The sequence below is a fragment of the Phasianus colchicus genome, chromosome 1, assembly GCF_987193195.1.
Source record: "Phasianus colchicus chromosome 1, bPhaCol1.hap1.1, whole genome shotgun sequence".
In the NCBI taxonomy this organism is placed as follows: domain Eukaryota; kingdom Metazoa; phylum Chordata; class Aves; order Galliformes; family Phasianidae; genus Phasianus; species Phasianus colchicus.
In genome coordinates this window covers 112,613,485-112,640,737 of record NC_143436.1, presented here as the reverse complement: position 1 = coordinate 112,640,737, position 27,253 = coordinate 112,613,485, and the positions used below count along the sequence as shown (strand labels likewise).

General features: G+C 36.2%; 1 protein-coding gene across 11 annotated transcripts in view; it reads left to right on the top strand.

The window, feature by feature from the left end:
- The window catches only part of KDM6A (lysine demethylase 6A), a 145,928-nt gene that overhangs the window by 50,707 nt on the left and 67,968 nt on the right, over positions 1–27,253 (top strand). For all 11 annotated transcript variants that reach the window (XR_004167122.2, XM_090123431.1, XM_090123442.1 and 8 more), the window contains 2 exons: positions 15,809–15,867; positions 23,633–23,753. Coding sequence is in view for 10 of the 11 variants with exons in the window: in XM_090123431.1 (XP_089979557.1) it covers positions 15,809–15,867; positions 23,633–23,753 (180 nt within the window). In the remaining variant the exon portion in view is untranslated. The remainder of the gene's footprint in view (positions 1–15,808; positions 15,868–23,632; positions 23,754–27,253) is intronic.

Sequence of the window (27,253 nt, the reverse complement as noted above, 5' to 3'; positions counted from 1 at the left end):
CCCACAGGAGTCTTCCGAGGTCAAAACTTCAAAATGATGTGCAAGGTTTTTAATCTAAATGATCACTAGCTTAGAAAAGATACCTTTGCCTTAAAGATAATTCTTAAAGAATGATACATCTTAAGAGTTGAAGCTTTGGTTTTGTTGTTGCTTTTGTTTGCTTGTTTGATTTTAATTTTTCTTGTAGGGTGTGTCTGTCTGAAATTCTGTTCCTCTGCCAGCAAGAACACTGAATTCTTAGATAGTCCCATGCCACTGTTGTTAATGCAGACAAATAATGCAGCATGTCCAATTTTGTGTAAAGTAAAATTGTACATGATTCTAATAATTAACTCTCGTGTTAAAAGATTTATCTAACAAAAATGACAGGCACTCGTGTTCCCTCTGCTTGAAAGGAATGGAGTAGGTGTAAAGTCTGAAAAGGAATTAGACAGCCAATTTAGCTAATAAATTTTGACATGTTGCTTTTGACCTCCAGGTAAATCTGATAAATTGCCCCTATAACTGTATTGAGGATTCCATCCGTGAGCATATTTTAATACTTACCTGTTTGGATCACAACAAGTATTAGACTTTGCATGAAGTGTACATGTTGCTATACTTTTGAAATATTTTGTATTTGCACTAAATAAGAATTTTTGCAGTACCATTCATCAGTTTTAATTGATGTATTGATGAGAAAAGAAAAAACAACTCCAGGAAATCTGTAATTTACCATTAACATTCTGAGTACAATGGATGTGCTCTGCTGAGAAACTTCGCTTGAGTTGGGAGGGGGAGAAGACAAGACAGCATCTCAGAGTAACCCCTCCTCCATCTGGGCATTATATCAGTTTCCAAATAATAGAGTATTTTTTAATGGTGATGCTTCACCCTGGAATTTCACAGGAATGCTGTTGTCCCTCTGTGTGTATGATCTCTATAGATGTCCAAATATTCTGGATGGAAATGACATAAGTATCATCAGGCTTGATGGAAAAGTGCCTTCAGTAAAGCTTTTCATGCGTGTTGAATTCTCCTATTGCAGAACTTTCCTTTGTGCATTAAAAACCTGTCATCCTTCATCTACTGATAGAATAATAGCATGCTTCCTTTCTCCAGTCTATGATGAGAATGTAGAATGCTAAAATATGAGACATACTGAAGTGTGCCAGTGAAGAAACTCATCAGTTTAGATTGCTGGGAGAGAGGCACGTTTAGTTGAGTAGAACAGCTCTGATTTGAATGGAGGACAAATCTTCAGTAGGCGAGAAAATTGACTGCTAACTATATTGACAATGACTGTGATGCTTGCCATTTCAGAAGTATTGTGTTCTTTGCAGAACCATAAAAATAGTACAATTCCTTCATATATCCATATGATTGCTCTTAAGTTGCATAAAAAAGGTAAAAACAACACACACTACACTTTTTCTGGTTTGTAGATTCCTGCTGAAACATAAGTAGATGTTTTGTTTCAGTAATGAATGCCATTTCTTTTCTTTGGAAGTAAATATTTATCAATTCTAGCATTCTTTCTTTAAGGGAAAAAATATTTCATTAGATTTAGAAACAAATAACTGTATTATTTTTATATTTTTTTCAATTTTGGCATTTTTTAATTTGCTCTCTTCTGAACTGAAATTTCAGTTATAATTTTTGTAAGCCTTTTTCAAACATATATCTAATGAAAGTGTTCAGCTGCTGCATTTGGGGCAGCATTACCTTGGTAATATTTCAACCCCTTGTCGTCTTCCTTGAGAAACAGACCTCCCCTGTCCCCACAAGAGAATTTGAAGAGTGATTGAAGTGCAAGTGGATGTAGTGCATATAAATGGAGAAAGTTATGGGTAGGAGGGTTGTTATGGATGGGAGGGAAAGTTATGGGTGGGAACTTGAGTTCTCTTAAAGAATCTATGACTATCTAATGTGATGCTAATGAGTCCCTTACTTGAAGAAAAGGCAAATCACATAAAATGCTCTTTAGAGTTGTTTGATCATGACCATACTGTCTGTGGAGCAGCCTCGGAAGGATACATGGTTAGTGAAGAAATGGGAATCAGTTCTTGCACTGGCTCAGCAAGAATTAGACTCTTGTGTCTGCTCACCTTCTTGGAATGCACCTGTTGACCAGTGTTCAAACCACCGAGTCTTTGTGTTCTTTGTGCTGTTCCTTGAAGGGAAGTCTAGATGTTGTAAGTACTGTGGAGTTTAAAAAATGCTAACAGAAAGCAAACAAAACTTTGGAGTTCAGATTGCTTCAAGCAGAAGTATTTCTGAATTTATGTTGAGAAGAAGCTACTTAGAGAATTTGACCATCTGTTCTTATGTAACTTATGTAAAGTTGCACTAAGTAGATAGAGACTTGCTGGCATTCAGAAGAATTTGGAAAAATACTAACCTGTTGCCTGTATCCACTTTTCTGGGCTACTGTGTAATATCAGTTAATTTTGTACAAGAGACTTGTCCTGCTGTGTCATATTTTTTTAACTCATTCGCTGCAGGAATAGGATTGATGAATCAGAATGGCCAGGATTGGAAAGGACCTCAGGGGTCATCAAGTTCCAACCCCCCTGCCGCATGCAGGGCCACCAACCTCAATATCTAATATTAGACCAGGCTGCCCAGGGCCCCATCCAACCTGGCCTTGAACACCCCCAAGGATGAGAGATCTAACATCCTAGATATGGTAGAAATAGTAGGCAGTTAAGAGCTTCCACCCTGTTTTTTCTTCCTAGCCTGGTATTTATTCTGCTAGGCTGGAAGGTTCCTTGATAAAATTTTATCTGATAATACCAGACAAAAGAAATGTTCCTGGTTTTCTTCCTCATTCAGTCTTCTTGGCTTAGCTTAACTGCTAGTGTTTTTTCTTTCTGTGTAGGCCTATCGTTTAAGGAATTATTCTAGCTGATTCTTTCTGAATTCTTGGGCTCATCAGAAAGATAACAATATCATTATTAGATATCATAACTACATAGATGCTGTGTAACGTGTGTTTGTTTGTGAGATATGTGACTGTTGTTTTGATTTGAGGATTTAATATATCTATGCTTTTTCTTCTCCCCTCCCTGTCAGGGAAATTGGGATCCATTTCTTTTATTTATCATTTGGGCTCTGGTTCTTGGGACCAGACAAAGATCTGTTCCCAACTTTGTGAACTCTTAATGAAACTAAGAAAGCTGGAAAAATTATTCTAGTTCTGATAAGCAGTGTAGAAGGGGGGATAAATCAAGCAGCATCTGATAAATGTTTAAAAGAAAATGTGTGTGTTGGGGGAGGATGTTCAGTCATCTATGCGATTGACTTGATTGTTATTTTTGGAATGAGGAACATAAACATTGTCATTCGCTATTACTATTTTCATTATAACCAAGGGATGGAAATCTATAATGGTTGCAGAGCAAGAGGGATCTCTTTAAACAGAACTGGTGCTGATGGTGGTGTTTTATATTCTGTTGTCAACTGATCTGCAGGAAACTTGGTTTATTGCAGCTTCTGGAAGTTTTCATTTCTCTGGTTTCATTGAAAGTTGCATCAGTTTTGCAGAATGCTTCAGACTTTCAGTGTTCTAATGATCTCAAAGAGCAAGTTGACAAATTCAGGGAGGAAAAATCCATTAAGAGCAATTAAATACTAAGACATTTTATTTGGCTTTGGAGTCCTCTGCACCACAAATCACTGCAGGTTGGGAAGTGTATTCTTGGGAGGGGAAGACTTAAAATAATACTTGAAAATAAGTGAAGTTACTCTGAGCAGTAACTTTCACAGCAGCTTTTTAAAAGTTCGTATTACTCTGATATTTTATTTTATTTTTTGAAAGCTTCCCATCACTCCCTATGTACACAAGAGTTTGAGTTACGTTTCTGTTTGGTGACGTACTATTTCCATTTTGGAAAACAAGGATGATTTTCTGATGAAATATAGTCATTGAACGTTGTCTAGAGCAAATTACTCTGTGGAGCTGTAGAAGGATGTCAGCACACTTTATCCTGTTCTGTCTCTGAAAAAAAATATAATAACATAAGTGAAATCATCCAGTTCATAATGGAGTATTATAACTCTGTCTCAGTTCTGTTTCTGATCTCATAATTTAGGCAAACAGAGCCCTCTGTCTGAAAGTTATAATAAAATTTGGAAGAAAAGCTCATCTGGAAGGCACTTAGTCTTTGCTATTCTCAGGCAGTATGTCTTTCAATGGGATGTCAGCCTTTTTCTTTCCAAAATTTTATCCTTCATAGAATCATAGATTGATTTGGTTGGAAGAGACCTTTAAGATCTTCTAGTTCTAACCTCCCTGCTGCAGACAAGGACACCTTCCAGTAGACCTTACTCATAATCCCATCCAGGCTAGCCTTGAATGCTTCCAGGGAGGGGGCATCCACAACCTCACTGGGCAACCTGTCCCAGCATCTCACCACATTCACAGTAAAAAATTTCTTCCTAGTATCTAGTCTAAATCTACTGTCTCCCAGTTTAAAACCATTTCTCCTTATCCTGCTGCTGTGTGCCCTTATAAAAAGTTCCTCCCTAGCTTTCCTGCAGGCCCCCTTCAGGTACTGGAAGGCTGCTGAAAGGATCCCAAGGCCTTCTCTTGTCCAGGCTGAATAGCCCCAGTCTTGGATGTTTAAAGCTTTCCTTGATCATGATGGCTACACCACTTGTTTTCATGGAAAGAGAGCATTCAGATACTCCTTGCTGGAGAATACTTCTGAGCTAGGCTTAGAGCGAAGAGAAGTCTGGAGCAGACAGATAATTAATGTCATTTGTGAGCTCAAGAGAAGTCTGGATACATGCTGCTACAAGAAGACTAGTTTTGAATTGAGAATGAATATCACAAGCTGCTTTGGAGAAGTAATGCAAAATAAAAGTGTCTAAAGAAACACAATATTTTAGATTTTTTTTAATGCTGATATTGAGTGCTCTTATTAATTCAGGTATTTGACATAGTCATGCAAATTCAAATTCATGTGGTATCTTTCTATGTTCACTGTTAACTAACCTCTTTAAACATTGATTTTATCTTTTCTTTGGATTCTAGTTCTTGTTTTTCCAGCCCCCTCTCTCTCCCTCTACCCATTCTGACAGCATAAACTTACAAACTAAGAGATGTTGTGTGTGTGTGTGTCTTAAGATATTCTTGTCTCCAGTTCAGAGTGCGAGTACCAGGAATGACTTTGCTTTGTTCTTTGGCTGCAACGCAGTGAATCACTGAGGTACTGGAGCATTGTCTTGCTCCTTGTCACGGTAACTCATCTGTTCTGGCTGTTGAAAGAAAGTAGTTGACAGTTTTCCAATTATTTGGAAGAATGTGATCTTCCATGTTGACAGAGGATTACTTTGTGGTAAGTGGAACAAAGATTCCTGTCTCTATTCTGTGTCAGTCAAATGTGAGATGAGCAGCAATTTGCTGGACTGACTTGCTGAGCTACTCTAAAACCAGAATCATAGTTCTACTCCTGAGTCACTTTGTTAGACCCTGGATTTAGAAAGGCTGAGTGGCCATATGCAGGAATTACAACATGGAACTATGAATGAAATTGAGTTCCACAAAATACTCATAGACTCATAAAACTAAGTTGTATTAAATTATTGGTGTAGTAACTCCCACTTCATTTCAATGAAAATAAATAAAGCAGACTTTCTGCTTTATTCCATCCACCCTATGCATCCCACATAGACAGCAGGATTCTCTAATTGAAGGGGTTTAGGTGAACGGGGGAGACTGAAGCAGTTTGCTGGGTTGGAATGGTCTTTATTTTACTGAACACGTTTTCTGAATTAATGTTGAAGACTTTTCACTCTTGTTCTGTTTAAGCAATCAAGAAAGAAGTAACCCATGTCTCTCACTAAACATCTCTATTAATCCAAATAACTAGTTTATAACCTCTCTGTTGCTGCACATGGAAATACATGTGCAACGTTGCACTCTACTCTCCAGGCCAAATTCACAGTAAAGCTTTTTTCTCTATTTTCAAACATGTAGGCATGGCATAAAGATCAAATTAGATCACCACAGTAACACCTTATTTATCAACACAAGTTCCAAAAAATGCACCTGTTCCATATACGATCTTTGTGAACATACTCATGTTTAGATAGAAAAATTGCATCTTAGACTGAATCTAGAAATGTCTAGCTACTGTATCTATATAAAGATATTTTCACCTGCAGCAGACTTGATCAGCCACCAGCAGCTGAGACCTAGTAATTAACTCAAATTTTGTGTTTTATAAATACAAAAATAGACAAAGATGTTATGCTTACATGTTGTCATCTGCATTGACATATAGAAGAAGAAACTGAAGAGTCAGAGCAGCCTATGACCAACACTGATTGAGACCTTGCAGCTTGAAAATGTAAAGGAATAGTTTTATCATAGTTTTGTAGCACTGCTGATTTAGAAACAGTCCCTGTCTAGCACTGCTTCTCACATCTTTGCCAGTGCTACCGTTTCTAGAGTGCTATAGTCAGTGGCTGCCAGAATTGATCTGAGTTATTAATATCCAGATAAATCAGGATTATTTTTAACTGGATCTGCTTCCCTGTCAAGTTCAATGTGTAGCTCCCTCTGAACAACTGCAAGTGTGCAAGTAGAAAAATGGAATGCAATCGAAGCATGTGGCTCTTTCAGCCTATACTAATACAACAAAAATGTCTATCAAACTTATAGTGAATTTTTGGAAAAAGAGAGTGAAATCCTACCTACACAGTCACGGAGTAGTGAAATGTCAGAGAAATCAAATTCTGTTGATCAGTACAAGATGAATGAAAAACAAGAAATTGCAGGTGGCCTGGTAGCCTTTTCCATGCAGGTCTTTGACTTTTGCTATATGTAGGCAAATATGTAATTTCTTCTTTATGACTGCAACCGGCAGGGCCAAATGTAGTCGAAGTAATATTGTGATGTTTATTAAAAGCTCAACAATATTTAAACAGAACTTAAGAGCGTATCCTACCATACTCTGAAATAAATATATAAATAAAAAGCATTACAGGAGCAACAGTGTCCCCACACAGTTGGTTAGCAAAAGTCTGAAGGAAGAGTATGGAAAAAGGTGAAGATAAGCACATGTATAAGACTATTCTTTACTTTCTATTTGCACGCTACTGCCAGGAATCCAAGTCTTTGACGTATTAATGTTGCTTCCAGCAGGACTCCAAGAGCCACTTCCCCTGCTGCTCAAGTCCTCATGGAACTTGCAGTCTGGGCCACATAGATCACACGGCTATGCAGAAAACACGTGTGGGCATGGGGCCGCTGCTTTTTAGAAAACCTTAACAGGAATACAAGATTTTGCAGCTTAGGTTATGTTCTGTAATCACAGGGTGTCTGTCAGCCACCTGTTCAAAGCAAAACAACAGTTCTTTTATGTTCCAAGTGTGTGAATTTGTTTGTTTCTATACTGAAAAAAAAAGCTGAAGTTGTGACACTATTGTCCCTAATAGTTGATCCTGGCACTACTCAGTATATAGTAACAGTTCCCTGGAGAACACATACCATTCTCCAAATATATGCCACAAAATATGCCTCTCAGGCTCTTCTGCATAAATAGCTATAGGCCTTTGGGAGCTGACAGGCTCACTGATTCTGGAATTGTTGTAGGAGTTGAAAAGCACCTCTAGAGATCATCTACTCTATGCCCCTTGCTAAGGTGCGTTCCCTATAGTAGGTTACACAGGAAAGCATCCAGACATGTTTTGAGTATCTTCAGAGAAGGAGGCTCCACAGCCTTTCTGGGCAGCCTGTTCCAGTGCTCTGTTACCCTGAAAATAAAGTTAATTTTCATGGTTTTTTAGAACTTCCCATATTCCAATTTGTGCCTTATGTTGTATTGCTGGATGATGTTGAAGAGAGCTCGAGCAGTTCCAAAGTATGTAGGAGGAAGCAGGGAGGATTCAAATGAGGTTTGTACAAATGTAAAAAAGTAGAGCTACCTATCAATGTGTTCTCCACATTCTCAGCATCTGCAAAAAGACAAAAATCCCTGCAAGTGGTATATTACAAATGTATGGTATTAACTTTGGTTTATTCAGAGTCTTCAAGAAATTTTTTAGTACATTGAAAATGATCAGATTTATAAAGGATTTCTAAAATACAACTGGATAAATCATACTAGCTAAAACTCTGTTTCTTAAGTAAGAATCAGCAACAGCTTAAAACTGTTAAAGATCATGTGCTTGTAACTCAGCAGCATGAAAACAATTAATATATAAAAGTTACTATTCCTTTGACATAGTTCGGCATTTGTAACAATTCATTAGTTTAATATCTTAGTATATATATATATATAATAGTTATAGTAGTACTGTAAAGTCAGTGTAAGTATTTAAGTAAACTCATTGTAGCTCAAAGGTTTCTGTCTTTTCTTGGCCATTCTTTAGCATCTGTAACTGCGTTCTTCATCAATTAGAAAACTGTTCCATACATACTTGATACATAAGAAGTATGACAGATTAAACATTTCACTCACGAGTAATGAAACCACAGTTTCACGAATCTCTTAAGTTCAGCTGCCAGTCAATCTTCCTTTTGCATGCATTATTGCAGCTTTTTTTTTTTTTTTTTTTTTTTTGGAAGATGACATTTGGGTAGTTTTCTTAAAATGTTTTATTCACTTTTATATGGAATACAGGTCATTATTATTTATACCCATCATTTTCAAAACATTTTATGAAATAGAACAACGAGCATGGAATGCTGTGTTCTTCATTTGCCATTTTTTCCATCCTTTTCCAGCAAAAGTAGGAGTCCCACTGAGTTTACAAGATACACCATTATTTTTCTGTCACTTTCTTACTACTGCAGAATCATGATTATGAATCACAAGGAAAAAAGCCTTAAAATCATAAATTATACAGCTGCTCTACCTGAGACACTCCACATAAAATGGGAGTGGACAAGCTGAATTTAACATGGCAGGGAGTGACTACAAAGTGATACAAATACAAGGAGACAGCTGAAAAAACAATGAAGGAAAACGGCCACAAAATCTAAGAGGCAAAACTGTCTACAGCACCTACTGTTGTCACGGATCTTACCACATGCTGTTCTGGACAGTAACTGCAACAGAGTTGAATATGGAATTCTGTTTAATGGAACATTTAACGTTGAATTTTTAACCAAATTCCCTAAGGATTCAGTTTTTACCTGTATGTTGCTTTTTTTTTTCCTTTTTTTTCCCCCGGCTGAAAAGGTCTTGAAGCTGTTAGCCACCTTTAAATCAATTTCATGGAAAGTGATACTTCTCAAAGCTTAAAACCTCAAGGAATATCACAGAAAATATTTGCTGGAGAAGAGTCTTCAGACCAAGCAGACAAGTAAATTAACTTCTCTTCTTTGGGAAGAGAGATTTAACCCATCAATGCAAATATAAAGCAAGCATTTGCTCATCTTGCCTGGAAAAGGTGTCGCAGGGGACAAGGTATCGTTCAGGATGCTCCCCCAGGAAAACCAGAAGAATTCGAGTTTGTGTGTAAGCACACAAAGACAAGTGGGAAAAAGGACAGGAGGAGCTAAAGGACAACAGGCAGAAGCTTTTCATTTCCGCAGGCTTCATTAGCGCTAGTTGAAAACAGTTTGTTCTGTAAACTGCAAACTGAACAAAATCCCACATTTGGAACAAAATGCTGAATATCAGCCTTAGGCAAAAAAAAAATCTTACTACTTGCTTCAACTTTGACTCATTTTTTTAATATGAGTCACTAACATTTAAAAATGGATAGCTTAACTGGATAGTATAGTTTGGATATATGTGTATATATTTAATATTTGTTTTTATTATAAATATATGAAATATTAAAATGTAATTTTTAAGGTTGTTAGTTAATGCAGTTAAGTACCAGATCTTTGATAAATGGTTGCTAGTTAGATATCAATTATTACTGAAAATGATTTTCTAATTAAGACAGTAGTTGGGTTAGTAGTAATCGCTAATTGGGATTCTAATTGGTGATTTGGTGTTTTATTTGTTAGAATGTACAAATACCTAAAATAGTATACAACAGACGAGCCAGCAGGCCCACATGACAGGCAGCTGGGGGAGCAGACAAGATGGCCAGCAGCCAAGAGCAAAGCAAAGCAGCTGGGCAGCCCACCAACCATTCCCACAGAATACTTCATTTCCATCAAATCATCATTTTTCAACAGAAGACCATACCTCAGTAAATTTTCAGCCCACTCAGTGAATATATATATAGTAGTGAGTTTAAGAGCCTTCAATTTCTAAAGACAAAACAAAAAAATAAGGCAAGGCAAATGGTAGGACACCTCTTTCACTCTCCATTGTCTCTCTTCGCTGTTCATTGGTGCACTACTTAGCTCTTCGTTCATTTGTTCTACAACTCAGTCTTCTTCCCCTCACTAGTTCTTCTTACTATTACATCACTGTTGCTGTGCCTGATATTGCTTATTATTTCTGTCAGTTATTTAACTTCTGAAAAATCAACTCTGAACCATTTCCAAAAACCGTTTCACAGTGGTACTGAAGCAAGAACCTGAATGTTTTTAAATCTGTAAGTCTCTCCTTAATTCTGGCTATTACCGTATCTTAAAAGGGAAAGTTATAAGAAACCTCTCAATGTTGTTATCTTTAAAATCTTTTCCTCTGGGGCACTTTATTGCTAAACTTGATTACTTACACAGCTAGCCAATAGCCTGAAGGAGAAGGAAGAGAGGAAAAAAGAAGACAGCTAATTCACCAATTTTATGTTATAGAGATTTTCTCCTCCTCTGTGTTAATACAACATCCTTTTATATGACTCTAGGGAGCACTTATTTAGAGATACCTTGCAAAGTTAAGTTCCGCAGATTAATTTTAAACTACAACAGCTTCTCCTTGGTGTGAGTGCATACCCTCTTATTCTTGTACTAAAAGTTTGCAGAATTCCTTTTTACATCATACATGTTGATTCATCCTCCTTCCTGTCTCCTCTGGAAATAGTTCTCATAAACACTTCTATCACTTATCTGGAATTTCATTCTGCTGTTCTGTGTTTAAGAAGAGAATGATTAGATTCTAGCAAAATGTCAAGTTGAACTATACTTACCTTTCATATAATGACATGTTTTTCAGTATAGTCTTCTGTATCTTTATAAAATTGCTTTAGGGTTTTTTTGGTGTCTAAATTTTCTTTCTGTACTGTTTTCTTATTTGATACTCAGATTAACTTCTCAAACATCAACTGTGTATACATGAGATGCTGTAGACAAATAATTTTAAATAATGCTTCAGTTCAAAGTACCACATGAAATTCTACCTGCTATCATAGCTCGGTAATCAAGATGGTTTTTTTAGTACTTAAAAAATTCTAGCATTCAATTTGTCTTCTGTTTGGGAGTACATCTATTCACTTTCACTTCAAATTCATTAAAAATAAATGAAAATTTAATACCAGCCCCACATTTACATTTTTTCCATAAGACACTAATGTAAGTCAATTAGATTTAATTTTCTAGATCTAAGTGTAGTTCTTCCCCTAACATCTTAATAAACAACAGTTTTCCATTACTTTAGAGAACTAGTTAAACTTAATATTTTGTATGTCGTTTTTCATCTTTCTTGAAGAAATTCCTCTCTAATGTAACTTATTTCTGATGACCTCTTATTTAAAGTAAGATTTTCAAGAAAGACTTTTTTTTTTTTTTAACACAGTCTTAAGATAAAGTTTTCTACAACAATAGAGTTTCCATAAAATTCATTATTTAATTGCAGATATTAAAAAAATGAGGTAAATTTTCTTCGCTGTGGGGGTGGTCAAAGATTGGAACGTCTTCCTAGAGGGGCAGTTGATAATGATGTTCCATTCTTGTCTGTGCTCAAAAGGCATTTGTACAATGCCCCCAATAATAGGCTTCAACTTCTGGTTAGTGCTGAAGTGGTCAGGCTGCTGAACTCAGTGTCTTCCAATTGAACACTTCTGTAAAATGAAATTAACTCCTCGGAGACAGACAATTGACACTGGAAAACCTGCTCTTACAGGCAGGGAATATCACAGCTGGGTCTCTTCCAGAGTAATTATGCCATGTTGGAGAGAATAAGAGCTCATTTTCTGGAATGTCACACTGGAATGACACTGTTAAGATAAGAAGTTTTGTGGAAAGTATCCTCTTTTTAACATGCCTTTTGGCATTACATTTGATCATCTTCCTCAACAAAAATATCCATAGAAATTCTGCTTTAGGAAGTCCATGCTATATTTCATTGTTTAATATGGTAATTAAATAACTGATTTGGTATCAGCTGGTAGGTATATTATTTTTCTCAAATTCTCTTATGATTTCGCAGAATGATAGTTATGCTGTGCAGTCATTTTAAAACCTGTTTAGTGCCTTCAGTTGAGATTGGTCTCCAATAAATAGATTTTTCACGTCAGAAATTCAGTTACATAAAATGGTACAAAAGATAACTTTTTGTCTCCTGAGTTACCTGTCAGTAAAATATATGTTGTTAAATGTAACTGAAATTTTGCTAAGTATAAAAGAGTACTTGTGAGTATCAAAATCTACAACATAACCCCTACAGTCTTTTTTAACTACATAAGATTATAAAAATGGAAAGAGATATTTGAGCCATCTAGTGGTTGGTATGAAACATTTTAACATTCTGAATAGGTTGTAGAAAATGCAAATGACACCAACTTGGAAACTGCATTTCTAACTTGTATGATTTATAGCAGCATAGCTGTAGAACGAAAGAGACTGATGTTCAACTTCAAATTTGAGGTACAGTCTGTTTCAGTTTTGCAACTTGTAGATTTTTGTGAAGACAGAGATCTGATAACATAAAAATTACATTTGGATATTCAAAGCTGAGGAATGAATTTCAGAATGAGTTCCTAGGAATTGTGAAGGTTCTGAGGAACATGAAAATTATCTTATAACAATCTTTTCCATAGTTTCTGTTTTTTATGGGAAAATGTTTGGAGGAAAAAAAGTATTGGTTTTTATTTCCCATCAGCAGCTTTTTATAGTAAGGTCTTGAATGACAAGGATTAAATTAAAAAAAGTTTATAGAGAAAGAGAATTTCTCTTTAAGAGAAATATAGGGCAGATACTTTTTGTGATATACTTCTATTCAAAAGCAAGTAACAGAGTCAAATGAAAACAGCTTTCTTAAGTCAGAGTATGCAGAGTCACAGAATCTTACAATGTCAAGAAAAAGTACATTTTTAGATGAAAATTTCGTGTTGTAATGCAACCCTCATGATCTTTCTTGGTCCTTGTAAGTGGTAAACTGTTCTAGCCTTTGATATTGGCTGTTGCCAATTAGAATTGGCTGCATGTTGAGCTTGATGGTATTCTGCAATAGAGGCAGAAAAGTCAGTTACTGAAGTAATGAACTTCATATGTGACTCACCTTGAATGCTTGGTGGGGAACTACTGCATACAGTGAGCCATTGTATTGTCTTCTAGTCCTTGTGAAAGTCCCATCCAGCTTCAAGACCAGATTAAAAAGTATTTTTTAATTATTACGGCAAACCTAATAAATAATGAACAAGCAGTTCTCATGGTGTTATATTCAGTTAGAGCTATAGTATTTCAGAACAGATGAATGTGCTTCATGCTGACTTTTCAGAATTTGCATCTTTACATTGACAGTAAATTATTATGAAATCGTAAATCTTACCCTGTTTTATATGGAGAAGACAGTGGTATCTTAGCATGCTTATAAGGTCAGTTTCAAATGCTTTGTAAGGCCAAATGAAAATAAGAATGAGAAAAATTAGAAAACCAGCTACAGAACAAGGGACAGAACAGTAATAGTGTTTTTTTTATTTTACTGGGGCAGGAACAACCTGAAAGCTTTATATAAATTTGATACATTAGTAGATTTGGAGAAATCACTTGTATTTTGGGCTTGTCATATGCTTTCAGTGTTGAGTATTATTAGCACTTTGAATCAAAATAAGAGGTACATCAATATTCTGAGTATATAACTCACCTGTATTGTGAACTTTAATAGATATCAGAAGAGGAAATTAAATTCTTTGAAGACTAAAGAAGTTTTAGTTATCTGGCATATTTTTTCGTGGTTGTGATGAATTCTGCAGTTGTGATGCAGTAGTGATTGAGGATTTTGGTCTTGAATCACAGTTGTTGAATCTCCAAATAACATTGCACGATTTTGTTATCTTCTGTTCTGCAAAGAAGCCTGAACTGAACAGAGTAAAGGTTGGTAGGTGTGTATTGTATTTTGCAGGTTTCCAAGTTGCACATGTGAAAATATCTCTTATTGTCTTGCTTTGTTTAAAAAGACTTCTAGACCAAGACGTGCTATGTTTAAAAAGACTTCTAGACCAAGACATTCTGTATGTTCTGTTTTTGAGCTGTTCTTTATTCCTAGTCTGTTGTTGCCAGAACACATTTGGGTAACTGGAAATACATGGGGTGTGGAATTTAAGATCTGTGTGTTTATAATGTCCGTATTGTGCTTTTGGTCACTGGAACTGGAATGTAATTTTATGGTAATATTAGCGTATCATCTTTTATTGTTTATGTACTTCCCTTTTCACCCCCTTTGTACAGTGCTCTGGTAGTCATAGTATCTGGTCATTCCAAAACATTTTCTTGGAATCTATCCATTGCTAAAGCTGTGTTCCAACTGTATTCATGAATGGATCTTTGGTGATTCCCCTATTTATAATTTGCATTTAGAAAATACAAACGAGATATATTGAAATCATAATACTAGGTTCTGTTTCTGATGAATGGTTGCTCTTCAAATTAGGTTTTGGTTACCACTTATTTTCTAGGAGAATATTGGCTATGTCTTATGTATTTCAGTTTGGTTTAATGCATTGTTCAGATTCTTTTTCTGACATTCCATAGAAATTATATTGTTGAAGAATGAATAGAAGTGGAATAGAGATTATCTTGAAGAAGAATCTTCAACAGTAGAAATTTCATCTGTGTTCATGTGTCAGAGCCCTTTTATTTTGGATGAATTCATGGTCTCTCAAAAATGGCAACATACAGAAGAAAAATTGTGACATAGGCAGCATATATGTTTTCTTCTGTAAATAATAGAATAGCTTCTAAATAATTATACCGTGGCATAACATTTTATCAAAAGGAAAAGCAGTTTGTTTATTTTTCCATATTTTAAGAAATATGTAATAATTATTTGTAAATATTCATTGAACTCTGTAGTTGTGTCACTTTCAAAAAAAAAGTGGAAAATCAGTTTTTGGTACAAAAGCGGTACTTTTTTTTTTTTCTTTTTACTACAAAATAAGAAAATCAAAGATAGAACTTTGATTAATGATGAAGAAACATGGCTATCCTCAATTTGAAGCTGATGGTCTGTGTTTTTAGTATTGATAAAAAGTAGAAGTTCCTTGAGCATGTTTTCAGATTCTTTTAACTCAGCTTCTACTCTAGGCAGTGAAATTAAAGTGTGCATCTTTGTTTATTTTTACATGAATGTAAATTACTGTAACTGTGGCATTCTTAGGTTATAAAACATTTTTGTTGTATTAAATTGCCAGACCATCATTTGCTTCCCTGCTGTTCTGCAAATAGAACAAAGCACATTAGTTTCTCTTGATGTAAAAGTACTTGCATATTATTGTCACTGTTCCTCCAGAGATAAATCTCTACATTTAAATTTAGAATTTAGTTTCAAATTTTACAGAGAGTTTCATCTATTTTTTAAACCTCTAAAATCTCATTCCTTTTTTTTTTTTTTTTTTTTTTTTGTTCATCTTTCTCAATGTGGAATTAAAATATGCATATCTTACAATGGAAATTGAATATTGAACAGTGAACAAGTACTTGCAATTCAGTCATATTGGTTTATTTGGATTCTAACACTGTTTCTTTTCTTTACAGAATGCTGCCTTTTTATATGGCCTTGGTTTGGTCTACTTCCATTACAATGCCTTTCAATGGTAAGTTGGAATAAACTAACAGTATTAGTGCATGTTGTGGTTTTTTATTGATAAATGAATATTTCAACTTTAGTGTACAATAGTTTAATTTTTATAGTGTAAATGTGATGATAGAAGATATGCTGTCCTGGATCTCATATTTGACTGTAACGTGCTCATTGCAAACACAGCAGTTGCTTGAATAGAAAAGCAATTACAGAAAAAACTAGTTTAGCTTCCTATAACACAATCAGCAAGGGGAATGAAATGGTATGATTTGACAGGTTTCTATGAATTCTTCATATGTATGGTCAGTAGCCTGTGTTGTGAACAAATTTTACATTTCTCTGGGAAAAGTGTTGGCAAAAGAAGTTTCTGTTTAGCTGCTGTTCAGTAATTTTTCCATAACTGTGTATGGTGAAAGCTTTAAACATGAGCAGCAGTACATGAACAGACAAGTGCTTTGCCATGAATGTTTAAAACTGACATAAAATCCCAGAGCTATAAAGAGCTGTAAATTCTGGCTGGATTTTTGAGAGTGGGAAGGGGCTGCTGTTCTCTTGGGAATGGAAGAAGGGCTGGTTTTGGTGTTTTTATTTTGTGGGAAATTTTGTTTTTCTCTTGCTTCACTGGAACTGAGAGAACAGTGATGAACGGAATAGGCTTGGTCACTGGGGTTCTGTTGAGATTCTCGGGCTTTCCTGGTCAGTAGTAAGAAAGGTGCAATTTATTGTAGATACCATTGGGGGAAAAAAAAAAAGTAAAAAAAGATGCAGTGTTTAGGTCATAGTTTTCTTCATAAAATTGATTCGTTTTATCCTTTTTTTTTTTTTTAAACAGTCATTTCTGGTGATTTCCTTGTAGTGTTTATTTTTTTAAAGTAATTTTATTAATTGTTTAATAAAAAGTTAATGATCATATTGGGGTAGGCCTGAAGCTAGAAAAGTAAAGTGGCTATGGGTGACAGCTTCAGACGACAAAATGAGATCTCTTCTCCCTCTTCAGTAAATTGTTGCTTTATCAAAAGCTTCTATGTATCTGTAAGACAAAAGATTCATGCTTTCCTCAGCCAGGAAATAAGGTTTTATTCTTCAAATTAGTGTAATTTGGTTAAATCATGAGTTCAGAACCTTGATGGGTTTTTTGTTGTTTTTTTTTTTTCCCTCTTATGATTCAAATGTTTTCTTTATAAATAGTGGTGAAGTGTATGCCATGTATTGTGCATGGCATACGATTCTATTGCATCCTAATTAACGTGAAAAGTTTTCAGGAAAATTGAGAATCTTTTATTTTGAGGTTGTGACTGATCTTTAATTTTGCTGATTTACAGAATGTTCTTGTTCTGATATAGGCTTCACTTCAGCATTTGACACGATACATTTTGCACTGTGAAAATGGTAGCAAACTGAGGTGAAATTACGTGAGTCAAAGAAGTTAAATTTAGAGTAGTTAATTTTTGAAAGACCACCTGTTCAATATAGATTGTTACCATTAGTAGATCAGGCTTTTTAGCACGTTCCTGTGGATGGAGCAACAGCATCAGTTGATTGTGAAGCTTAAGCACTGGTAAATCATGGCTGGGAATTAATAAAGATTTTTCTTATGTGCTTTTAAAAAAGCTTGTTGAGAACATGAGTATAAATTGATAGTCTTAATTTATGTCTTAACTGCACACAGAGCTGTGTGTTAAGATCATTTAAAATAATCAAATTTTTTACTTGATTCATACAAGAAAATTATATGTGGTGTAGTACTAAGGAATTTGAGTATCAGGTGAGCGTTGGGTAGAATTGTTAGAGGAAGAAAATCTAATACAGATAAAATCTTACGCTTCTCTATGTGATTCTTTTTAAATTCCTTTGAGTGATTTTTCCTTTAGTTGGGGACAGGAGTGGGATGTGTGGTTGTGAGTATTCAGCTGTGACATATCTGCTGGAGCTGATAGTGGGTTGCTTACTGTAGGTATGTTCTTTGTAGATCTTTGTTTTCTCCACTGCAGATAGCAAGGAGAATCCTGCTTCTTTCACAGTAGAGTGCTAGTCAAACTGTCTTGTTTCTTGCTGAGGCTATTCCATTTATGTATGTTAAAAAGTACTACAAATATATGTATTTCACAAAGGTAGAAGAGACCTCAGCACTCTTTAATGTTGTTTAGCCTATTGTACTTACTTCATGAATATTTTATATTATCCACACAATCTTAGATATTCATAGGCTTTAATGAGAGTCATGTACATATTCCTCCCAAAAGGCAGGGTTAATGAAGTGTTTGATGATTTTCCATCTGTCATGTAAATGGTAATGATATAAAAGTGAGTAGGAATAAGGTCAGTTTTAGAATACTTCGTTATTATTTTATTTTTGAATTTTCTGATATTCATAAAATGAAGTGTTGGGCTAACTCCAAGACATGTATGAAGTTCACAGTGTTCAGTATTACACACTTCTCTACATAGTAAAGAAACACTACAGTGTTAAGTACTAAATCTTAGCTGACACATCATTTTATATTGTTTGTTTTGTTTAACAATTCATGTAAGAACTGGAAGTACTTATATACATATAAGCATACACAAAAATTGTGATAGAGTAATCAGATCAAAGACATTTTATGCAGTTGTTATTGGAAGATATGACAGAAGGATTTACCTCAAAAAACTGTATCAAACATATTAAAAAATGTCGTATAGATCTTAAATTTTAATGCTCTGTTGTTTTACACCATTTATCATCAAGTAGGAAGAAAAGTGGATGACTGATTTTCCCCATTGTTTCTGTGTTTCCCCAGTAGAGCAAAACACCAGGAGATAGCTGAGATATTGTTATAACTTGAATAATTTGATGTTCCTATTAGTTTTCTTCTAGACTGAAAATTGAAAGTTTTAGTAGTTCACCATCAGTTTTGCACAATAGCTACAGTCCATGTAATGGCTTGGATGCCAAACTGGTTCTTTTAATTCAGTAAAGATTCCGAACCTGACTGCTTTATCATTTGCTCAGTTACGTTGAACCCACCAAGAGAAAAAAAAAGAAGTCTAAGCTCTGCAGTTGTGTCCTGTAATTGGTACTAGAATGCTCTTTGGATTCCAGAACACAAACTGAGATTCTCGGAGGCCAGTCTGCAGTGTTTTCAGTGACTATTACCCTGCAAATTGCTGGACAATGTATGTGAGAGAGATCATCATTGTTTCATCTTTTTTTTTTTTTTAATTTTATTTTTTAAAGGAAGTGGATTTTTTCTGTTCTGACAGTCATTTGAAAAAGTAAAACAGCCTATTAGAGTATTTTTAAAGTACTCAAGTCTGCAGGGGAATGTACATTTTTTTATTAGTCTCATAGTCCAGCCTTCACTGTTGTATTCCAAGTTCATCTATGCAAGAAACTGTTACTCCATGGTAGTCACTGTGTGCCAGTGACAGTGAGAGTCTTGTGCTGATAAGGTCCATTCTTTGCACTTCTGCTTCATCTCTCAAAACGTTTTTCATTTTCAGTGAGAAGCTGTCATTAACACAGTAGGATTTATGCTTGAGGGGGATTACTAATGTTTTTTCATCAGGACCAGATCCTTCGGATGCTTCTCAAGCTGTCTGTGTCAGTGGTTGGCAGATCATAGAATCATAGCATCACCAAGGTTGGGAAAGACCTTCAAGATCATCCAGTCCAACCATCCACCTATCACCAGTATTTCCCACTAACCATGTCCCTTAGTAGAACATCTGAATGTTTCTTGAACTCCTCCAGGGGTGGTGACTCCACCACTTCTCTGGGAAGATCCAGGGGACTAGGCTTTTTCACACAGACTGATGTGCATAGGAATGCAACCCCCCTCTGGGAGCCTCCTTAACTTTAATGGGAGCATTCCACTCTTTTGTGCAAACAGGAGCCACTGGACTGTCTCATCAGATGCAGCATTTGCATGCCTCCAGGTGCATCAATAGTTTGTGCCATTATGGAGGGCACAGCATGTGATGAAATCATCCAGTGGCTGCAGTTTGCATGGGAGATGCTGAGATTCACCTAATTGACATTGACATTGCACCGGTAATTTGCAGTCCACTGTGGAGTTCCTGCTTTGAAAACATCTGCTTTGAGATGAGGGATGTTATTTGAGAGTAAAAAAACAAGTTTTTTTTACCAATAGCTTGTTATCTTTAATGTGCACATCTGTATCTGTTTCCTTCTTCCTTCTGTCACAGTTCTGGTTGTTCTAGTGCAGTTAAATTAATCAGGAGATTAGAGTTTAAACATGCTCTGTAGATACTGGCTTGTTAAAATAGTTCTTAGTTTTCAGGTGGCTAGGTCTACATATCCCTTTTATGTATATGTAAAATGAAAATATATATGTAGACTATGTGTACTAGTGGCAATTAACCATTAACAAAGTAGTAATTGCTTTTCTCTTTTGTTTCTCCACTCTCTGTGATTGTATATAAAACCAGCTTCTTGGAATGATGAAAAAGCACAGTATCTGTTAATATCAGAAAAAGAAGGCATGCTTAGCTGCTGCTATACATAAATTTTTGGAGACTGCTGCTCAAAATATTTCAGCATTCGACTGCTAGGGCATAATAAACAGGGAATTATTATATCTGAGGTCTGCTAAAGCATTTTGTAAAATTGCAGTGATGATTATTTCTATGTTTGTAAGTTTTGTTTATGTTCAAATAGCGTTGGTAAATTTCAAATAGAAATTTGTCCATGTTGTCATGACATTTTTATTAGTTATGCTTGGAACAGGTGGTCAGAACATTGAAAGAGAATGAAAAATAAGAAAACAAAAGTTTCACTCCAACTTCATCAAGTAGAATGTTACATTTTGTAGGCTTATTCTGTTTGTAATGTATTTTGTTAGAAGTGTGCATGTGTTAACTTCGAAACTGTTAATTGATGCTATTTTGTAATATTCTTTTGCCTGATTCAGATCTGATTATATTCACAATCAATGCAAGTCAAACTTTCCAGAAAGTCTTATGAGAGTTCACTGAATCTTTAATATATTCTATTAATTATTCTTCATCTACTTTCTTCACTTTCATAGTGAGAGGCATTGTTGTATAGGTGAGTGGGTGGGAAGATAGCTGCAGCATTGATTTTGAAAGTCTTGATTTGGAGATGATAGATTTGTGTCATTTTTTTTGCCTGAATTTTTGTAGCACTTCTGTACAAAATGTAAGCCCAGAGGTGCACTTAATCCTCTGTAGTGTCTGTTTTCCAATCCTGCTTTGTCCTTTTGTCTAACGTTAGCTAACCTTCCTGCTTGTTAATGGAAACTCTTCTGTTCTTGTTGAAAACTCTAATTTAATTGAAATAAATTACAGAAGATTTAACCAAAGTTGTTTTTTAACAGCTGGTTGACCAGTATCTATAGAGAACGAACCTGAAGTGTTTTCAGGTAATTTAGGGGTAATTTAGACCGCTGTTGTTTATTTCTGCAACCCGAGAGCTCCCAGACATTCAGTTCTGATTTAGCCTTTGGATAAATCAAATTCAATTCTTATTCAGCCTTTGGGTTGAAATAGGAAGCTTTGTCTGTGCATGAAGGCCAGTTAGTAAGAGGTGGAGTCTAACAACCTATTTGAAGATGGCTCTGCTGCCATCTCTGAAGGAAGTTGTTTTCCACTTAAGCCATGTCCTGTTCAATGTGCGACAGCTCATCAGGCTGTTGGCTTATATTGCCTCTTTGGTTTTGGTACCAGTGAAGAGCTTTGAGGGAAAACATCTCAGCAACTTGTATGCCTTGTATCCTTCAGACCCATCTGTTTTTGGTTGTAGGCTTGGGAGGAGGACAGAGTGTATGCGAGCAGGGTTACAATTCCACATATGTATAAATCAGCAATGTCTTAATGTTGGAGATTTCCTCTGTATTTGATAGAGACTGCACTTACCTTGGCATTCAGTCTTTGAATGGATTTTTAAATTCCAGTGGCTAAGAGTCTGAATACTATATTAAAGTTAAGAAATGCAGGTGTGCAATGATAAATACCTACTTCTCTGTATAATAAACACGTAGCTTAAAATGGTCATAGAATTTACAAGCATTTTTAAACTAAAATCCAGTGATCATTTCTGTGTTTGACCTTCCAGTTTGAATTGTATTCATTTAGATAATGGTAGGCATACTGTTATAAGAAATGGAATCCTGTTAGTTATGATTTCAGCGTAGTTACTAAGGTATATCATTCATCACCACTCACAGTATTCCAAATGAAGCTTAAACAAGGTGTGAGAAACAGCTTTGCTAATGTGAATTTTGTCCCTTTTGTGCTTTACTTGCTCTTTTTCCTTGTGTAAAGAGAAAAGTAGGGTGTAAGGTGAGGTAAACTTTCTGACTGTACGCTGCTTCTGTTCCACAGTGAAAATATAGGGTTTTTTTGAAATTGGTCTGTTCTTAAGCTGTATTTTAGTGAGTGGGATAATGCTTTACAATGTACATACGTTTCTGTTGTCCAGAGGAAGTTCTGTACCGTCAATGTGTTCTGACATCAAGAATGAGAAAAGTGCCTGTAAGATTTTTAGACCAGAAGCATTCTGCTGATGAATTCAAGAACAAACTTGTGTGTTTTATTAATGAAGTCTGTGAAAAATATTTCTTGCAACTTTTGTCCTTAGAAATAACAAGATGCTTTGATTGGAAATTAAATCAATTTTCCTGACCATAATGTGACTTCTGACACTGTGTGTCCTGTCCAGCATCCATGTGCTGCTCCCCAGAGGGTGTAGATCTCCCTCCAGCCTTGCCCAGTGTGATTGCCTGGAGCATACAGAATGAGACTTAGTCTCCTTGGCATAGGTGCTTGAATCCTGCCCTAAGTGTGACAGATTCCTGATTTCTGCCATTGTATGGGCTGTGATGTATTTGAGGATCTTTTCTTTTTAGCCAGTCACTTGATTTCAGGAGAGCTAACATGTGATGAGTCTTAGCTTCTTTCTGAATTCCTCTGAATTTAAATCTGTTATCTTTTAGCTTCATTTCAGCTGTCCTAATTTTATGCAATTGGCCTGAGAAGCAAAACGTGGTGTGTCAATCTTGTTTAGAGTCATACTTCTTCCCCAACATACAGTTAGTCCATTGTGCTTTTGTTTTGTCTGGCCTGTGTCAGCATGCACAGGAGCATCTATAAAGAGGATTTAAAGATAAATAATCAGAGCTATCTTCAGCTATCATGGGAATATGAAAAGCAAGTTACAGTGACAGGAGGTGGCAGGCTGTCCAGTCTGTGTTTTCCTGGAGGTAGCTAAGTGACTGGAATGTAAGGAAGTAATAGGTATTAGGTAAGTCTCTACATTGGTGTCAGTGCTAAGAAAAGGAGTAACAACATTGAAAATGGAGCAGGTTTGGGCAATGCAAGGAGGTGCTTGTGATCTTCCAGGCCTAACATTCTGCCGCTGCTCTCAGGGATCTATGTGATCTGCAATCAGAACAACCCAGCAAGGATTTAGTTCTGAAAGGGATGATGACTGTGTGCAGTATTGTTCTATAGTTGAATTCATTTTGTTACTTATTCCTGAATCATCCTTTCTGAAATAGCAGATATGTTACTGTGTTTCAGGCGTTAAGTTAAATGAAAAGATTAGATTTTCAAATGTATTAAGATGTCTGGAATGCAAAATTAACCAGCCCTTGAAGAATGAAAAGCAGTGGAGCAAAAACATTTAAACTGTTACGTCAATATGTTTTTCAGTAACAATTCTTTCTGATTCAATTTTAAGTCATCATACGATTAGCAATTATAAAAGTAATACTTCAGTAAAAAATAATTAATATTTTTATCTGTTTGTCTTTCAGGGCAATTAAAGCATTTCAGGAGGCGCTTTATGTTGATCCCAGCTTTTGTCGAGCCAAGGAAATTCATTTGCGACTTGGACTTATGTTCAAAGTGAACACAGACTATGAGTCCAGTTTAAAGGTAGAGTCCTTTCAGATTGAATTTAATGTTTGTTGTAAGTAGTGTTGCATCTTAAAACTGGAAGTAATGTATAAATCATAAAGTTGCAGAATGGCTTGGGTTGGGAGGGACCTCAAAGATCATCTAATTCCAGCACCCCCTGCCAGCCACTTGGTCAGACTGCCCAGGAACCTATCAAGCCTGGCCTTGAATGTCTCTAAGGATGGGGTAAACACCTTCAGCGCAGTCAGTCATACTGGTGCTTGTTAATGAGCATTGCTTTCTAGCCTCTCCACTTTGCAAAAACACAATCAAAGATTAAGTAAAATCAGACATTTTAATATATGGCTGTTGCATACTACTTAATTTAGAAATAAAAGTGCCTAAGTATGAAGTTTCTTACTCTGAAAACAGAGTAAGGATAGGATTTGAGGTGTGTTAGTTACTAGAAATATTCAGAAAAAAAAACCCAGAAAATTAAAGATAAGCACTGGTTCTTTAGCAGTTTAAGTGCAGTAGGGTGAAAAATTTGTTGTGGGGCTCACATTGGAACAGTAAGTCTTGGAGAAAGGCTGAAGTAGTACAGAAAGCAGGAGAAAAAAGAAGAGAGGAATTAGCAACATGATTTCTAGATATTAATCTCTTTTTTAGCTTAAGTATTGTAAACTATACGTTCATAAAAAAGTCATTAATAATAGAAAGCTTTTATATTTTATATAAATAATGTTCTCAAATATTTTATTTGTTTCTAATTTTCTAATAGTGTAAAGGGAAGAGGGCAAACGAGGCCTCTGGGTGGGAGAAAAGGTTTGCAAAGGTGGGGGTACTCAATCATATGGGCAATTGGTGTGTGCCCATGGCAGTGAAACATGATGAGGTGCATAAAAATGTGTATTAATTAATTTGTGTATTTCATCATTTGAGAGTCTGATTATAAGGCAACAATTTCTGTCTAATCATTTAGAAATTGTGTCAATACAATACTTTGTTTCTTCTCTTTTACTTTAAATTATGTGCCATTTGCCTTTTTTCAGTTTCTGTAATATGTAGCTTTATCTCCCTCCATTCAACATCTTTGCTCCTTTATCTCTCCTTCCACTTAATACTCTTTATCTCCATGTTCTTTCTGTCACCAAATCTAAATTTAGGTATCTGTATCTCTGAAAAAGGAAGCTTTCATCTTTTAAGGAGTTTCATATTATGCTGGGAAGTTCATCTGTGTGGTTGAAAAATCTGTAATTTGTAATTCAGTGTAATTTATACATATATTTCTGCATATTAATCTCTACTAAAGAACTGTTGAAAACTTATTTGCTTAAAAAAATGTTGCAGAATGACTTCCTTTGTTTTCTTGATTTTTCCAGATTGTTTTCCTGCAACTTGTATTTGTGTGGTTATCAGAAACATGTCATCAAAGATTTGAAAGAGTAGAGTGTTACGCAGTTTTTTCCTTCTACTCTTTGTAATAACAGGAAGCACTTCTCATCAGTGTTTCTTCTTTGATTTATAGTCCAAGCTTTCACCTATAGAGACAGGTGAAACTGGGAATTTTAGTTAGAGGGGGCAGTGTTGCATAGGAATATGAAAGATTCAGTGTAGTAAGTGACAAAAGAGCAAGGGCATGTAGAATTAGATCATTGTGTTGAAGAGGGATTATGCATGATTTTGCATGGTCCTGTTTCCTCTTACTTGGACATGAATTCTGTATTGGCTGTTACGATATGCAGGGAATAAAAGGAGTGCCAAAGAAGCGTGTTTTTGTTTTTGATAGATATCTTAAGGACAAATAGAAGTGTGAATACTTAGTAATTAACTTCTAATAAAGTAGTGAAAGGAACACCTGCATTTTAATTTCTAGCAGAAGAATCATAGGATTGCAGAATCGTAGAATGGCTTGGGTTGGAAGGGACTTCAAGGATCATCAAGTTCCAACCCCTCAGCTGTGGGCAGGGCTGCCAGTTGCTAGATCAAGTGCTAGATCAGTTTGCCCAGGGCCCCATCCACTGCGGCCTTAAACACCTCCAGGGATGGGCATCCAGAGCCTCTCTGGGCAATCTGTACCAGTACCTCACCACTCTCTCAGTAAAAAACTTCCCCCTGTATGTTACCTATCTCCCTTTCTTTAGTTTAAAACCATTCCCCTTTGTCCTATTACTTTCTACCTGAGTAAAAGGTTGATTTCCTGCATGTTCATAAACTCCGTTTAAATATTGGAGGGCCACAGTGGGGTCTCCGTGCAGCCTTCTCTTTTCTAGGCTGAACAAGCCGAGTTTTCAAAGGAGAGCTGGTTCAGTCCTTGGATCACCTTCATGGCCTTCCTCTGAACCCTCTTCAGAAGCTCCAAATCTTTCCCGTGCAGGGGGCACCAGACTTGGACTCAGTATTCCAGCTGGGTCCTCACAAGGGCAGAGTAGTGGGGGACAATCACCTCCCTCACCCACACCCTGCTGGTCACTCCTCCATTCTGATTCCATCGGAATGGAACTCAGGATACCATTGGCCGTCTGGTTTGCAGGCGTACACTGTTGACTCACAAGCATTTTTTCACCAACTGGGACCTCCAAGTCCTTCTCAGCAGGGCTGTCCTCAAGGAGTTCCTCTTCCAGTATGTATACATACCTGGAATTACCTCGACCCAAATGCAAAACCTCACATTTTCTTTGTTGAACCTCATTAGGTTCACAAAGGCCCATACTTCAAGTTTCCCCAGGTCTCTCTGGATGGCATCCCTTCCTTCTGCTGCATCAACTGCATCACTCAGCTTACTGTCATCAGCAAACTTGCTGAGGATGTATGTGTGTATGGACCCATCATGTATGTCACTGATAAAGTTATTAAAGAGTACCAGTCTCAAGATGGACCGCTGGGGGATGCCACTCATTACCAGCCTGTACCTGGATGTAGAGCCATTGACCACAATACTCTGACTGTGACCTTTGAACCAATTCCTTATCTACTGAACAGTCCACCCTTCAAATCCATATCTCTTGTGTGGTGGGGGACCATGTCAAAGGCTTTGCTGAAGTCCAGGTAGATGACGTAAGTTGCCTTCTCTTTGTTCACTGATGCTGTCACTCCATCATAGAAAGCCACCTGATTGGCTAGGCATGATCTTTCCTTGGTGAAGCCATGCTGGCTGTTCTGGATCACTGGCTCATCCCTCATGTGCATTAACGTGTCTTCCAGGAGGATCTGTTCCATGATCTTCCTAGGCACTGACGTGAGGCTGATCTGCCTGTAGTTCCTTGGGCTTCCTTTCTCCCTTTCTTGTAAATGGGAGTGATGTTTCCCTTTTTCCAGTCATCAGGCACTTCATCTGGCAGCTATGATTTTTCAAATATGAAAATTGTCAAGAATTAGATGACTCCTTCCTGCTGTGCTATAAAGTATATAATTCTGTCACTGAATCAAATATTTAGATAGATATGTTGAGAATTTGTTTCATATCGTTTACTAGGTTTCGTTTTATCTCTTTGCAAAATAAAAAGGTCACACAGATCCTTAGAGATTTTTCGTGTAGC